The sequence below is a fragment of the Bufo gargarizans genome, chromosome 4, assembly GCF_014858855.1.
Source record: "Bufo gargarizans isolate SCDJY-AF-19 chromosome 4, ASM1485885v1, whole genome shotgun sequence".
Lineage (NCBI taxonomy): Eukaryota > Metazoa > Chordata > Amphibia > Anura > Bufonidae > Bufo > Bufo gargarizans.
Genome location: NC_058083.1, coordinates 109,199,996 through 109,212,697, shown reverse-complemented (window position 1 = coordinate 109,212,697; position 12,702 = coordinate 109,199,996). Strand labels below are relative to the sequence as shown.

At 39.1% G+C, this 12,702-nt stretch overlaps 1 protein-coding gene across 2 annotated transcripts in view; it reads right to left on the bottom strand.

Annotated features, from left to right (window-relative positions):
- Positions 1–5,829: 5,829 nt before the first annotated feature.
- KLHL30 (kelch like family member 30) overlaps positions 5,830–12,702 on the bottom strand; it is a 35,909-nt gene continuing 29,036 nt past the window's right edge. For both annotated transcript variants that reach the window (XM_044290177.1, XM_044290176.1), the window contains 4 exons: positions 11,738–11,893; positions 11,428–11,616; positions 9,853–9,998; positions 5,830–7,435 (listed from right to left, as the gene is read on the bottom strand). In XM_044290177.1, coding sequence (XP_044146112.1) covers positions 7,178–7,435; positions 9,853–9,998; positions 11,428–11,616; positions 11,738–11,893 — 749 coding nt within the window. In that variant the 3' untranslated portion in view covers positions 5,830–7,177. The remainder of the gene's footprint in view (positions 7,436–9,852; positions 9,999–11,427; positions 11,617–11,737; positions 11,894–12,702) is intronic.

The window sequence follows — 12,702 nt, the reverse complement described above, 5'->3', positions numbered from 1 at the left end:
AGATCTAAAACTACTCCTAAGTGTCCACCAGAGCCTGCCTCAAGGCTAGAGAGCCAAGTTACGTCTGCGGAGTAGGGTGGCAGAAAACAGGTTTGATTTTACAGATAGCAGACCTATCAGATGCCCTTGTGAACTGAGTGCAGGGAGAGATGTGACAGACGCTAGGAACAGTGATTAAGAAAGCTTTTAACTGTGAAATATTGGATTGGGAGAGTTCAGGGTCAGCACAGGAAGGTCCAACAGAAATGCAGCATAGTTCTCCTGCCGAGAACAAGCTGCTGAGTGGGGCCTTCACCTCATCAGCTTGCCTAGCTGCTTCAGACAGTGTCCCAGGCCTGCTTGTGGTCAGTGATGGCCAGTTCACTGTGTTCGCCTGCGAACACATGCGAGCTGCCATCTTAACTCACAAGTCCGGCGATGCACAGGTAAGCCCTTACCTGTGCCGCAAGTGGTCTGAAACAAATGCGGTCACCGGGAGCAGGCAGTTCCGAGAACAGCCCGATGAAGGCCCCCGGCGGCTGTTCTCGGAACTGCCTGCTCCCGGTGACCACATTTTTGTTCACCGGCGAACTGGCCATCACTGCTTCTGATGCCCACAGCTACTTCTGTCTCTTTGTGTAATCCAAGAGGGACTCGATGATGTTGAAATCAGGGTTCTGTGAAGGCCATATCATCACTCCCAGGATTCCTTTTTCTTCATGCTGAAGTTCTTAAAGGGGTTGTGCAGTGAGTAGATATTGATGAACAATCCTCATGATAGGTCAACAATATCAGAACCACGGGGGTCTTTTTGACTGTATTAAGCCTAGTACAGGGCCTGAGCAGATGGCGCATGATACAGGGATTCAAAAAGAATTGGGAGATAAAATAGCCATTAAAGGTTTCTGTCAACAAAAAAATGGTTATTAACCTGGCTGACATTAGTGATGTACTAATGTCCGCTGAATATATTAGTGCCATCATAAAATTACTTTTATGATATGCAAATGAGCCTCTAAGAGCAGGGGGGGGGCATTGCTCCTTCTCCAAGAGGCTCTGTTCTCCCACCTCTGGCCACACCCTGCTACAACGCTGGTCTCCTCTTGCCAGCCCTGTCTGCTGTGGAAATCTCGCGCCTGCACAGTGAGTGAAGGACGCTCACCGGCTGATGGCTTCACTCACTGCGCCTGCGCCGAATACTAAACGGGACACGGCGGGCACAAAAAAGTTTTTCACCTATAATTTGATTGCACTTATGGTAGATAACAAGGATTGTCATACACCATACAAATTACTGCTAGTGACAAAATCCCTATCGATACAATGTCATCACAGATATATTATGCATCTGATAAACCTTAATATGGCCTGCAATAATAATTAATTAGAAAAAAATTAATATTGCACCGTCACTGATGGTTTTTTTTTTTTTTTTTTTTTTTTTTTTAATATCTCTTTATTTTCATCATCTGAGATTTCATCATCAATAAAAGAAAATTACATTTTTAATCTATCAAAACCTACTGGTACTTTCTATACATAGACAAATATTTTCAATCCCCATTTACCGACCCTCCTACCACCCTTGTGGGGAGGGAGACGTGTAGTAAATAACAAAGAAAAATAAAACATAAAAAAAAATTATAATTAATAATTCCTCAATCTATCCAGCCCTAAAGTAACCATTTCTTCCATATTTCATCAACGCTTTTTACTTTTCTACTATGGCCCTCCATCACTCGTTCTTCTTTAATCAGGTTGTCGACTGCTTTTCCCCACTGTCGAACTGTTGGAGGGTCCGCCCCTACCCATTTCTTAAGTATTAGGAGTCTAGCTTGGAATAGCACTTTACTCAAGACCATTCGTGTATCTCTATTTAGGCTAAAATGTTCGGCTGCCCCCAAAATACAAGTCACGGGATCTTCTGCTATTTGAACCTTCAAAATTAGGTATACAGTATCTGTTATTTCTGTCCAGTATCTAAACAGTCTAGGACATCTCCAGAAACAATGTATTAAATCAGCATTCTCTCCCCCACATTTTGTACAATTATCCGAAACTCTAACACCCATTCTTTTCAATATCCGTGGGGATCGATGCAGCCTATGAACTACAAAAAATTGTGAGATCTTATGTGAGCCCCTATTAGAGTCTCCAGAATAGTTTTTTAAGGCATCCTTCCATTTTTCTTCCGTAAAAAATTGGAGTTCATTTTCCCATTTTTTCCTGGCAAGTATTGTAACCCGTTTCTTTTTTCCCTCCATCAATATCTTGTATCTTTTTGCCGTTGTTCCTCGTCTTTCACCCAAGTTGGTAAATTTATGCAATAACTCAGATCTTTCCATCTTATGTCCGCAATGCATTCCTAAGCTGGAAATATTTATATATGTCCTTTTGCGGTATACCGAACTCTCTAACCATTGTATTGAAATCTTTCAGTTTACCCTGTTCAAATATCTGGTTTAAGTATTTCATCCCTTTTTTTTCCCAGTCTATATACGTCTTGATCCCTTGCAATTCCTTAAGGTTAATATTTTTCCAAATAGGTGTATAGTGTAAAAACCCTTTAATCTCTAATATCTTTTTCATTTCCACCCATATATACTCCAATAAGTTTAAGACTCTATTTCCGATATTATTTCTCCCCAGTGTACCTGACCCCAGCACCTCTAAGTAATTCCATTCTTCTTTCCACCCCAATCTATTTACTACCTGCCTACCCACTAAACCGTCTAAACTACTTTTTATGTGGCCATATTGTGTAATTATATAATAAAAAAAACAGTTCGGAACCGCTAATCCACCTTCTCTCACTGGGAGCTGAAGTATCTCTCTCTTTATTCTGGGAATCGTACCTTTCCAGAGAAAATCTCCCATTAAGCTGTCGAGTAGTCTAAAAGTACCCTGCGGCAGCCTGACTGGGGCATTTTGAAGAACGTACAGTATTTTATGGAGGAAAACCATTTTTATTAAATTTACACGACCCTGTATTGAGATTGGTAGTCTTCGCCAAATATGGATTTTGGCCCTGAGTTTTTTTTAAAAGGGGTAGTACATTTCATTTTTCATATTCTTCTATATTTCCAGAAATTTGTATCCCTAAGTATTAAAAGTTTTCTTGTTTTCCAAGCACCTGCACCTTTAAATCCCCCTGTGATTGTGCATCTTAAGGGTCTGTCTCACTTCAGCAAGTGGTATTTATCATGTAGTAAAAGTTAATACAAGCCACTTACTAATGTATTGTTATTATCCATATCACTTACTTTGCTGGCTGGATTAATTTTTCCATCACATTATACACTGCTTGTTTCCATGGTTACAGACCACCCTGCAATGCATCAGTGGTGGTCGTGCTTGCACACTATAGAAAAAAGCACGTTTGAAAAGTCTGTTATGCTCTATATGATGTCCGATTACAAAATGTTTTCAGGTTTTTTACATTATTCATGGGATAACCCCTTAATTATAGCAGGCACTTCTCCTAGTTGAGGGGGGGATGGAGGAAGACTTCCCCCTTTCTCCTCTCCTTCCTTCACTAGCAGCACACAGTAGTAGTACTGCCAGCCCCAGCTCATGTGTAGTTTCAGCACCAGCAGGAGGCAGCATCACACTGCCATCTACTGGCCACAATAATTATCTTATTCCTAAAACAGAAGAGATCTGCTCTCTGATACGGACAATGTGAAGTCCTCTCTGTTTCCTCTGTGGCCCAATGAGTGCTAGGGTCAGGTGCACTGCATATGTAGCAGTCACTACCCCCTATTAAGGGGCTATTAAAACCTCTGGTGCCTTTCTGCATATGCAAGGCACTTATATCTGGAGGTTTAGCAGAGCATCAGTCTGGAATTGCAGAACAGGTGGAGGCCCCTACTTCTTTATTAGAAGTGGAGGCAGCAGGGCTTGTGCCCCAGGTGCTCCCATGTTTCTGCCGATTGTCATATGGACCTCTAATGTTCACACCTCCATTTGCCCTGTAGGGGTTTGTGTTACTTTTGACAGTAAGAATGGTGCAGCATGCAGAGCTGTTTTTGCTGTTGCAACACCGATCGTGTTGAAGGTTTTAAGGAATGTTGAGTGGTGATGCGGCCTTAATAGTTTTGTGTGTCACGGTGCACCTACCTGAATACCGTCACTCCCACGCTAGGCTCCGTAGCATTCAAAGTGAGTTGTAGTTGGTAAGATAAGTAGAGTCCAGACTTGGTGAGGTTCAACAGTTTTACTTGAATAAACTTGCATCCAGACAATACTTAATCTTTCTAGTGGCTCCAGCAGGTTTTAGAGTGTGCTGGCAGGTGTACTTGAATACTCTGCTTTATCCCTCTCTGCTGTACTAATCTCTGGCATCAGTCGCTGTGCCATGTCTCGTCTCCTTCCATCTCTTAACTCAAAAGTTTCCTGCAACCACTACCCTGGCAGGAAGCAGCACAGCAGTACTAGCCCACTTCTGCCCAAAAGGGGGGAGAATGGAATGGTAAGTTCCATTCTGACTAAAGATCTTTCTCTGCCAGATACACTGCCACCTGCTGGACAACCAGCAAAAAAAAATACATACTTACCTTATCCATCTTATCGTGGAGAGGCCGTTGCAGCCATCTTGATTGAAGACACCGTGTGAAATCTCACACAGTGACGTGATGACATCATCACGCTGTGCGGTTTCTTCAGGTCGTGCAGAAAGGGAGCCCAAATTATGTTATCAACAGGAAATACTCTGTATGCTGTGGATATCCCCTAATATGAGCATCAGAGCATTATATATATCGCGCAGGGCAAGGGCTTTTTTGTTTATATTTATAAGACTACTAGGAGGAGGCTTCCGCCTAGCAGTGATGTCGCTGGCTCTAATGGGAGGGCTTTAGTGCTGCCCTAGCCTTTTTACAGACCCATTAGAGCCAGTGACATCCCCGGGCTCACTGCTAGATGAAAGCCTCCTCCTAGCAGTCCCTATGGAGACCCTGGTACTTCACCGGATCTCCTAAAAAATAATTTTCCCTGCGCAATTCTGATGCTCATAACAGGGGGGCTGTCTGGGTGAAAATTGCGGTATGTCGGGGTTCAGCTCTGAACCCGGACAACCCCTTTAATGTGCTATGGAAGTTATTGAGTCATGTACTTGGCGTCCAGGGGTTATTTACTTTCATAGGCTCTCTGACTCCAATCACTGGTCAGCAACAATTTTGGCAGAGGATGAATCCATGGATGCAGCAATACGGTGGACCAGAGTCAGAGACAGGCATTCAGTCACAAACACTCATAGGGACAGTCAGTTTGGGACAGGTTTACCCTGGTAAGAAGCACACACATGTACAGCATGTAGACACACACGTACACTGCATACACACACACATATATACGTAGAATATATACACATAGCATAGCTCAGCCCTTTTAAGTAGTTTTATTCCAAACTATGGAATGTGTGTTGAGCAAGGCTCAGAAATCTCACTTGTGCGAATAACGCATGTTCTTCGCTATTTAACTGTACGCCGTCTAGCTTGTAGCAGTGGTGCAGTGTAATTACAACTGCTTTTTCCATTCAACTTAACAGGATAAACAGTAGTAATTACACTGCACTGTCGCTACATGCTAGAAGATGTCATGCAGTTAAACAGTGAAGAGGACTGCAGCTCTCACATGAGTGCCGCAACCCCTTCAAACAGCTGATATTGATAACCTATCCTGAGCATAAATCATTAATATTATAGCACTGCACAACCCCTGTAACATATGCCGCCACCTTAGAATGCATTCAAAAAGATTTCACACCCTTTAACTTTATTCACATGTTGTTATGTTTTCCCCAATCAATCTGCACTCAATACCCCATGATGAGAGAGTGAAAACAGAATATTAGAAGTTTTTGCTAATTTATTCAAAAGGAAAAACTACAATTTTGCATGGACATACAGTAAGTTTTCAGATTCTTTGCAATGACACTTGAAATTTAGCTCTGAGGCCTCTCATTTCTATTGATCATCTCTTAGTTGTTTCTATGCCTTTATTGGAGTCCACCTGGTCTCTCAAGGTCTAACATTGCATATCAGAGTGAAAACCAAGCCATGAGGAGGAAAGAACTTCCTGTAGATGTAGGTGCAGATCTGGAGAAGGGGGCAAAAAAATTCTGCTGCACTGAAAGGCTCCAAGAGCACAGTGGCCTCCATAATTCTTAAATGGAAGACATTTGGAACAACCAGGACTCTTACTAGAGCTGGCCGCTCCACCAAACTAATCGAGCGAGAAGCACCTTGGTAAGAGAAGTGACCAAGAACCCAGTGGCCACTGTGCCTGAGCTGCAAAAATCCTGGATGCAGATGGGAGAAACTTCCAGAAGGTCAACCAATCACTGCATCACTCCACCAATCTGAGCTTTATAGCATAGTGGCCAGAAAGAAGCTTCTCAGTAAAAGACACATGAAAGCCCAACTAGAGTTCACAGAAAAGCACCTAAAGTACTCTTAGACTGCGAGAAACAAGCTTATCTGGTCTGATGAAACCAAGAATGTAAGAAGTACAAAAGCAAAATCCATAAGGATTATATCTTCAGATTTACATTATTTTTTTTTTATCTTGATGTAATAATAACCATATAGTCATATCAGCCATATGTAAGTCAATGTGTGCATCACACTAGACTAAAGTTATAAAAGTTAAAACATAGAAAAAATTCAACATATCAACATGGACCAAGCTTCAAACAGTAAAAATGGAATATTCACCTGTATATATTTGTATAAAAAAAATTGCAAACTTGTAAGCAAATGGATATTGTCAAATACCATTCTTTGTCAGATTTGTGTTTTCTATAGCTATTTTTAAAAACTTTGGGATCATTTATCATGCTGAAATACACTTGAATTAGTCGTATTTCAGGCACAGATTGGGGCGCAACTGATAGTTGTGCCACAATCTGCGACTTCTCCCAGCTCACGCCAGGTTTAAAAAATGGGGCTTGGAGGGCAAGGGGACGGGCCGGGAGGCGTAGAAAAAGGTCTAAATGTAAGACAGCCAGGAAGCTGTCTTACATTTACAACTGGCGCATGATCTGCCAGCGTTATGGAGAGGCCGATGCGTTTTTGTAACTCCGCCGGATCCACAGCTAGCTTAGGGGTTTATTAATAAATAAATGTGCCACTTTGTTTGCACATTTACGGTAATAATACGTGTGTTGGCTTTGCCAATAATTTTTGGTAGCATCCAATCAAACTTCCATTTCTGTTTGTCCTTGGAACACACTTGTCCAACTTGAGGTGTCCATAAAGATGGCAGATGTACCGTGGTACATCCAACGGTTTGGCAAAGCACCGTTTCGAGTCCAAGTATCTGAACTGCTGTCGTATGACTCCATTACCACACTGTACTCTCGAGCCATGCCATGCCAATGACCACCTGTCACATAGATCCTAGAACCAACAGTGGTCATGCCTCCATTTTCATGAAGAGTATGCAATAGCTGCACCTAATGAGGAGAACAGAAGATAACACTGATAAATCATTTTCATATTCTTTTAGGGAGAGTTGGTTCATCTACATCTTTAGAAAAACATATGTAAAATTCACCAGCTATATCAAAAAGTGTTTTCTGGGGTGGCATTTTCATTCAAATGTTTTGTTGGCTTTTTTAATGTTTATTTTTCCTATAGAGAAATGGCTTTATTTTTAGTTAAAAAAACTGTAGCTGGATATTACTTTGAAGTCTACAGCAAAATACAGAAGTCTACATACACAGCTGTTAGTTTTTTGCTACTTTTGTGGCATTTTTGAGATCAGTGTGTTGTGCATTTTCATAAGTATACAATATTATCTAATGATATTATAGCCAAATGAATGCTCATCTCATTGCCTTTAAGAATAAAATCAGCCTGAACCAAAGTTCTATTATGTGGCTGAAGAGGCCAAGATGAGTTCATGGCAAGTTCAGTTTATATATTATAAAAATAATTGTGAACATGAATGGACATTGTATTTAAAAGTTATTGCTAAGGATATGGGTTTATCTATGGGGAGTACACTAGCTTCCTCAGACATGTCTGTCTGAAGGGAACAAGGTTGTTTCATGGATAAGTCATGACAAGATAAGAATTCATATCCTTGAGGCACACCTGCTGTATGAGGTTCAATTCATATATTCATAATTATATATATTTCTGTATGGTATATTCAGTTTACAACATATTTTAACCAATAATTCATATAATGTGTTGTCTGTGTGTAAAAATGTATTGATTTATATACGTATTATGCCATGTATGTATCATTTAGAATGTATCCTGTAGGAAATACAGAGCCACTGAAGTAAGTTTCTGTTAATTGGATTTCTGAGAAGAGTTAAAAGTTATTTCAAAACAATAGTTATTCATGGATGTAGATAAGTAAAATATACAAGTTCCGATGCCGAGTATCAAAGCCGTTATATAAAATTTTTATCAAGTTAACATATATTTCAAAAAGATAGGAGAAGACAGTGACTCCAACAAGTCCAGGATATAGGTAATTAAAAGTGTCAGGAAAAGACCTTCCTCAATTATGTATATTAAAAAGGTTAAGAAGGTCATGTGAATGTATTTTTTTTTAGATATTTAGTTTTAATATTTAAGGTTGTGATGTTCATCTGCAGTACCACAGTGCCTTCTGGAGGCACATGGACAATATTATATTATTTAATAATTTGTTTGATAACATGTTAGGAGTTAATATGACATCATTGTATTATTAGCATGCAAATACACCCACCTTACCTGATTTGGAAATCCCTAATCTAAAGGGAATGATTCTTAGATAAGGGGGGGGGGAATAATTACTCGTGTGCAGAGCAGCAGGAGAGATCCATAGATCCATCCATCTATTCATTCAATCAAGACCAAAAGAAAAACTCAAAAAGAAAACTTTACCAGAAGAAACTTGGAATATAATTTTCTTTGATTACTAGGAAAGTTCCTGAGAACTGGTCTACCTTTGACCCTGTAACATATATTGTGTTTACTACTCGTGATATTAATAAGATATTTATCTCGGTATATAGCAAAGAGTTCCCATACTGTGGGAATATATAGTGTTAGGCGCCTCCATAATGCTGATTATTCTCTTAGCAAAAATGCATATTGTTAATGGAAGATCTGACATTATTTGAAAAGAGGACTAAACCCTTGGAAAGTTATTTTCCATAGTCTGATTGCCGAGCTGAATATTTTATCATATTAATATCATATATTTTTGATTGGTCATGGGAAAACAGAGTCAAGGGATAACGTTTATTTTCATGTATATCCGTGTTTTTTTTACTATAGCCTGTTTGATAAACAGAAGATCAAAAGTTTCTCTTGGTATATGAGTCTGTTTGTTAAAAGTATGACACTGGTTGTCATAAATCACTAAGTCACACTGTGCTGATAAGATAGGGGTGTGTTGGCACCACCATGTGGTACATTTTGGGTATTATTTTGTAGCTTCATCATTTGTTTTGAAATTGTTTTGATTTTATATTCTTTGTTTTATAATAAACTATATATATATATATATAATTTTTTTTTTTTTGCATATACAATTGTCCCTTTGTTTCACTGCTTGCACAAATCAAATTAAGATACTCGATAAAAAGAACTTAGAGGCGTGTTTATGTCCGCCTGAAGGATTATATAGTTTTTTTTATATACTTTTTTATTTTATTTTTTTGATCCTCTCTTTTATATGAAGATTCTTTTTAAATAGAAGATATATGACAAGTAGTAGTGCAGTAATGAAAAAGTTTAGGGTATCAGTAGAGTGAGTATTGCACAAGCAGTCTTAAAAGATTTTAAGTGGACAAATACCTCCTTCAAGTATTCCATAAACAATAATTGTGATTTCATTGTTTGATTGAAGTTGCTTAATGCTCACCTTTTTCCACAAATTGACTTCTGGAAGATACATATACACTTTTTTGGTGTTATCAGCAATAAGATACACAGCTCCTTCCAGGGCACAGCATCGAGGTGAGGACAGGTACTTGGGGATGAATGGAGATGCAATGACACACCAACTGTCTGTAAGCCATAAGAAGCATAACCATTACACACATAAGCAGCATATTCTTTATTATTGTGCATTACAAAATAAATTAAAATATATCAAATTTGGTGTATGATTGAACTAAATAAAGTGTCAGATGTAGAAGATAAATCAAAATAAGTCCACTCATTATGACGTAGGATTTCACCATCCAGTACAGACAGGCCAATTTTACATCCTTTTGTTTGGTAACAGTGGAACTATCAGTAGTAATAAGTCAGTGCAACTGGGCTTGTTGTGCCCCTATACTCTTTTTGCTTGAGTAACATACTGTACCTATGAGCAGTGTAAAAAATGTAAGCCTTGCTTTTGAGTCTACTCTTTAACTTTGCCCTCATATTAGAGACTTCATTACATCTTGCTATATATATATATATACACAATCCAGCATATCCTCCCATAATCATTCTACCCAGGACTCCAGCTTTGGACATTCTATAGTAGCTCTAATATTGACCACATCCTTATCACCCTTTATACGGGTTACGCCTGTCATCATACCTTCCCCCATTTCCCAGTTGATACATCAGTATTTATACCCCTTCCCCTTTAACAGACCAACTTACCTTGTCTCCTACCCCCCTTCCTTATCACTAATGTGTTCTTTTGTTTCTAGTGACTCTTGTGACCAAGGTCCGTCTGTGACCGAAAGGTCAAAGAACAACAGTCACAATCAAATTATTGGCAATTATTCCTTTTTTGCTTCTTTTTGGAGGATTTGTCATAAAATAAAAATAACTTTATTTTGCATATAACCCTTGAGTGTGCGGTGGTTCTCTCTTTAATATTTGGGATGCAAACTTGTCATGAAATGAGTGTCCTTTGTCCTTAAGATGTAGGTGTACAACTGAGTCCTGGCTGCACAGTGGTTTAGCTGCTGTTTTGTTTAACCAATCTATTGTCTGCCACTTACAATGCTGTTCTTATGTCTCTACAGAAACAGTTTAATCACACCTAATAGCTTCAGTCATTTAAATTACAATAAACATCTTACCTCCATGAGGTCCTTGATCTTGTGTTGATTATGACAAGCAGACTATTCTGACTGAGTCACCACTGTTTAAAGCTGGTGATTTCTTGTACAAGTCATTCTAATTGAGAAAGTCAGTCGGATAACTACCAAAACATCTTCAAGAGAATACAACAAGTCCAGTTGCTCTGGCTTATTACTAGTAATATACAATGATCTGGATGAATGAGAGTTTTTACAGACATAAACAGTGGAAATCTTGTGCAGGTTCTTGCCAGCCTGGACTGGACCCTCTTTTGAAGGACACCCTAGCAGTCCCATAGTAAGCCTCTATGGTATGTAAACCCTTGCTTAGCTAACACCTTTCTATTAACCCTTGCATGTACTGTATTTATCACATAGAACACCTCAGAAAAACATCTAGAGAAGGATACCTGTAGATGGATTGTAGCACTGAAGTGTCAATGCATTGTACTTTACGGCACAGGATCCAACCAGGTACAGCTTTCCTCCACATCCAACAGCATTAAAATTGCTGACATACTTCTGAGCAGGGCTTACTGATGACCATGTTCCACTGTAGGGGTCATAACACTCTACTTCCACTGCCTCCTGTAAGGTTCCTTTTAAATAAAGAATCATTAGGAAAGACTTTAAAGTCATTGATGGATATTTAGATTATAGCTTTTCCACCAGAAATTATTATGTATTAATCTAGGGCCCAAATGTATTAGAATAACCAACCTCCAATGACATATATTTCCCCATTTAGAGAAGCACTGGCATGATTGGTTCGTGGATGAATCATAGGTGATAATTGTTTCCATATCCCTTCATTCAGTACAAAGCGCCATCCTTGACGTGTGGACCAAGAATCATCTTGAGAACCTCGAGAACCACCTAAGAGAGAAATTTGAAAGAAAGTGACAGCAAAGTGTAAGTGTCCTGTCTAAACTACAACTTGAGGAAACACACACACACATTTACACATGTATATAGAGAGAAAATATGTTTGCCTGCAATAGATGTAATGAATGCCCATAACCCAGACCTTTCAAATACAGATCAAATGTAATTGTGGCTTTAAAGGGAGTCTGTCACCTCCCAAATCAGTTCCAAAGTAAGCATACTACTATTTAGGTTAGTTGCCCTGAAACATAACCATACCTTTCTTGAGAAAATATACTCTTCTATTCTTGACAAATGCTTCTTTTAATTTTTGTACAAATAAGATTTTCAGTGGACCATGGGCAGTTCTGCTCCATTTGGTGTACCATCACTCTTCCAGTAACGTTGCCCATCTCCTTCTCCCTGGTTTGATTGACCGTTGCTGAAATTCCAAAGCCAGTAGTGCTAACACGAAAATCTAATTTGCATAAAAATAAAAATCTGCATTTTACAGGACTAGAAGTTTGGATACAAAAAAAAAAGTTAAGTATGGTTATTTTTGGTGCACCTACCTCACATGGTAGTATGCTTAATTTGAAACTAATGTTGGTGGCAGACTAACTTTAAGTTGACTGACCATAGCCTTAAAGATTTTCCCTGGTATAACAAGTGTTGCCATTTTTTAGGAAATTGGAATGCTCATTGGGAAAGGGGCAAAGTAAACAACATGTGCAGTGTATGGAAAGGTATGTTCCTAATGGTTCTGCCACACAATCGGGTTTCTGCATGCAGGAATGAATTAAAAAAATAGAGGAAAAGTC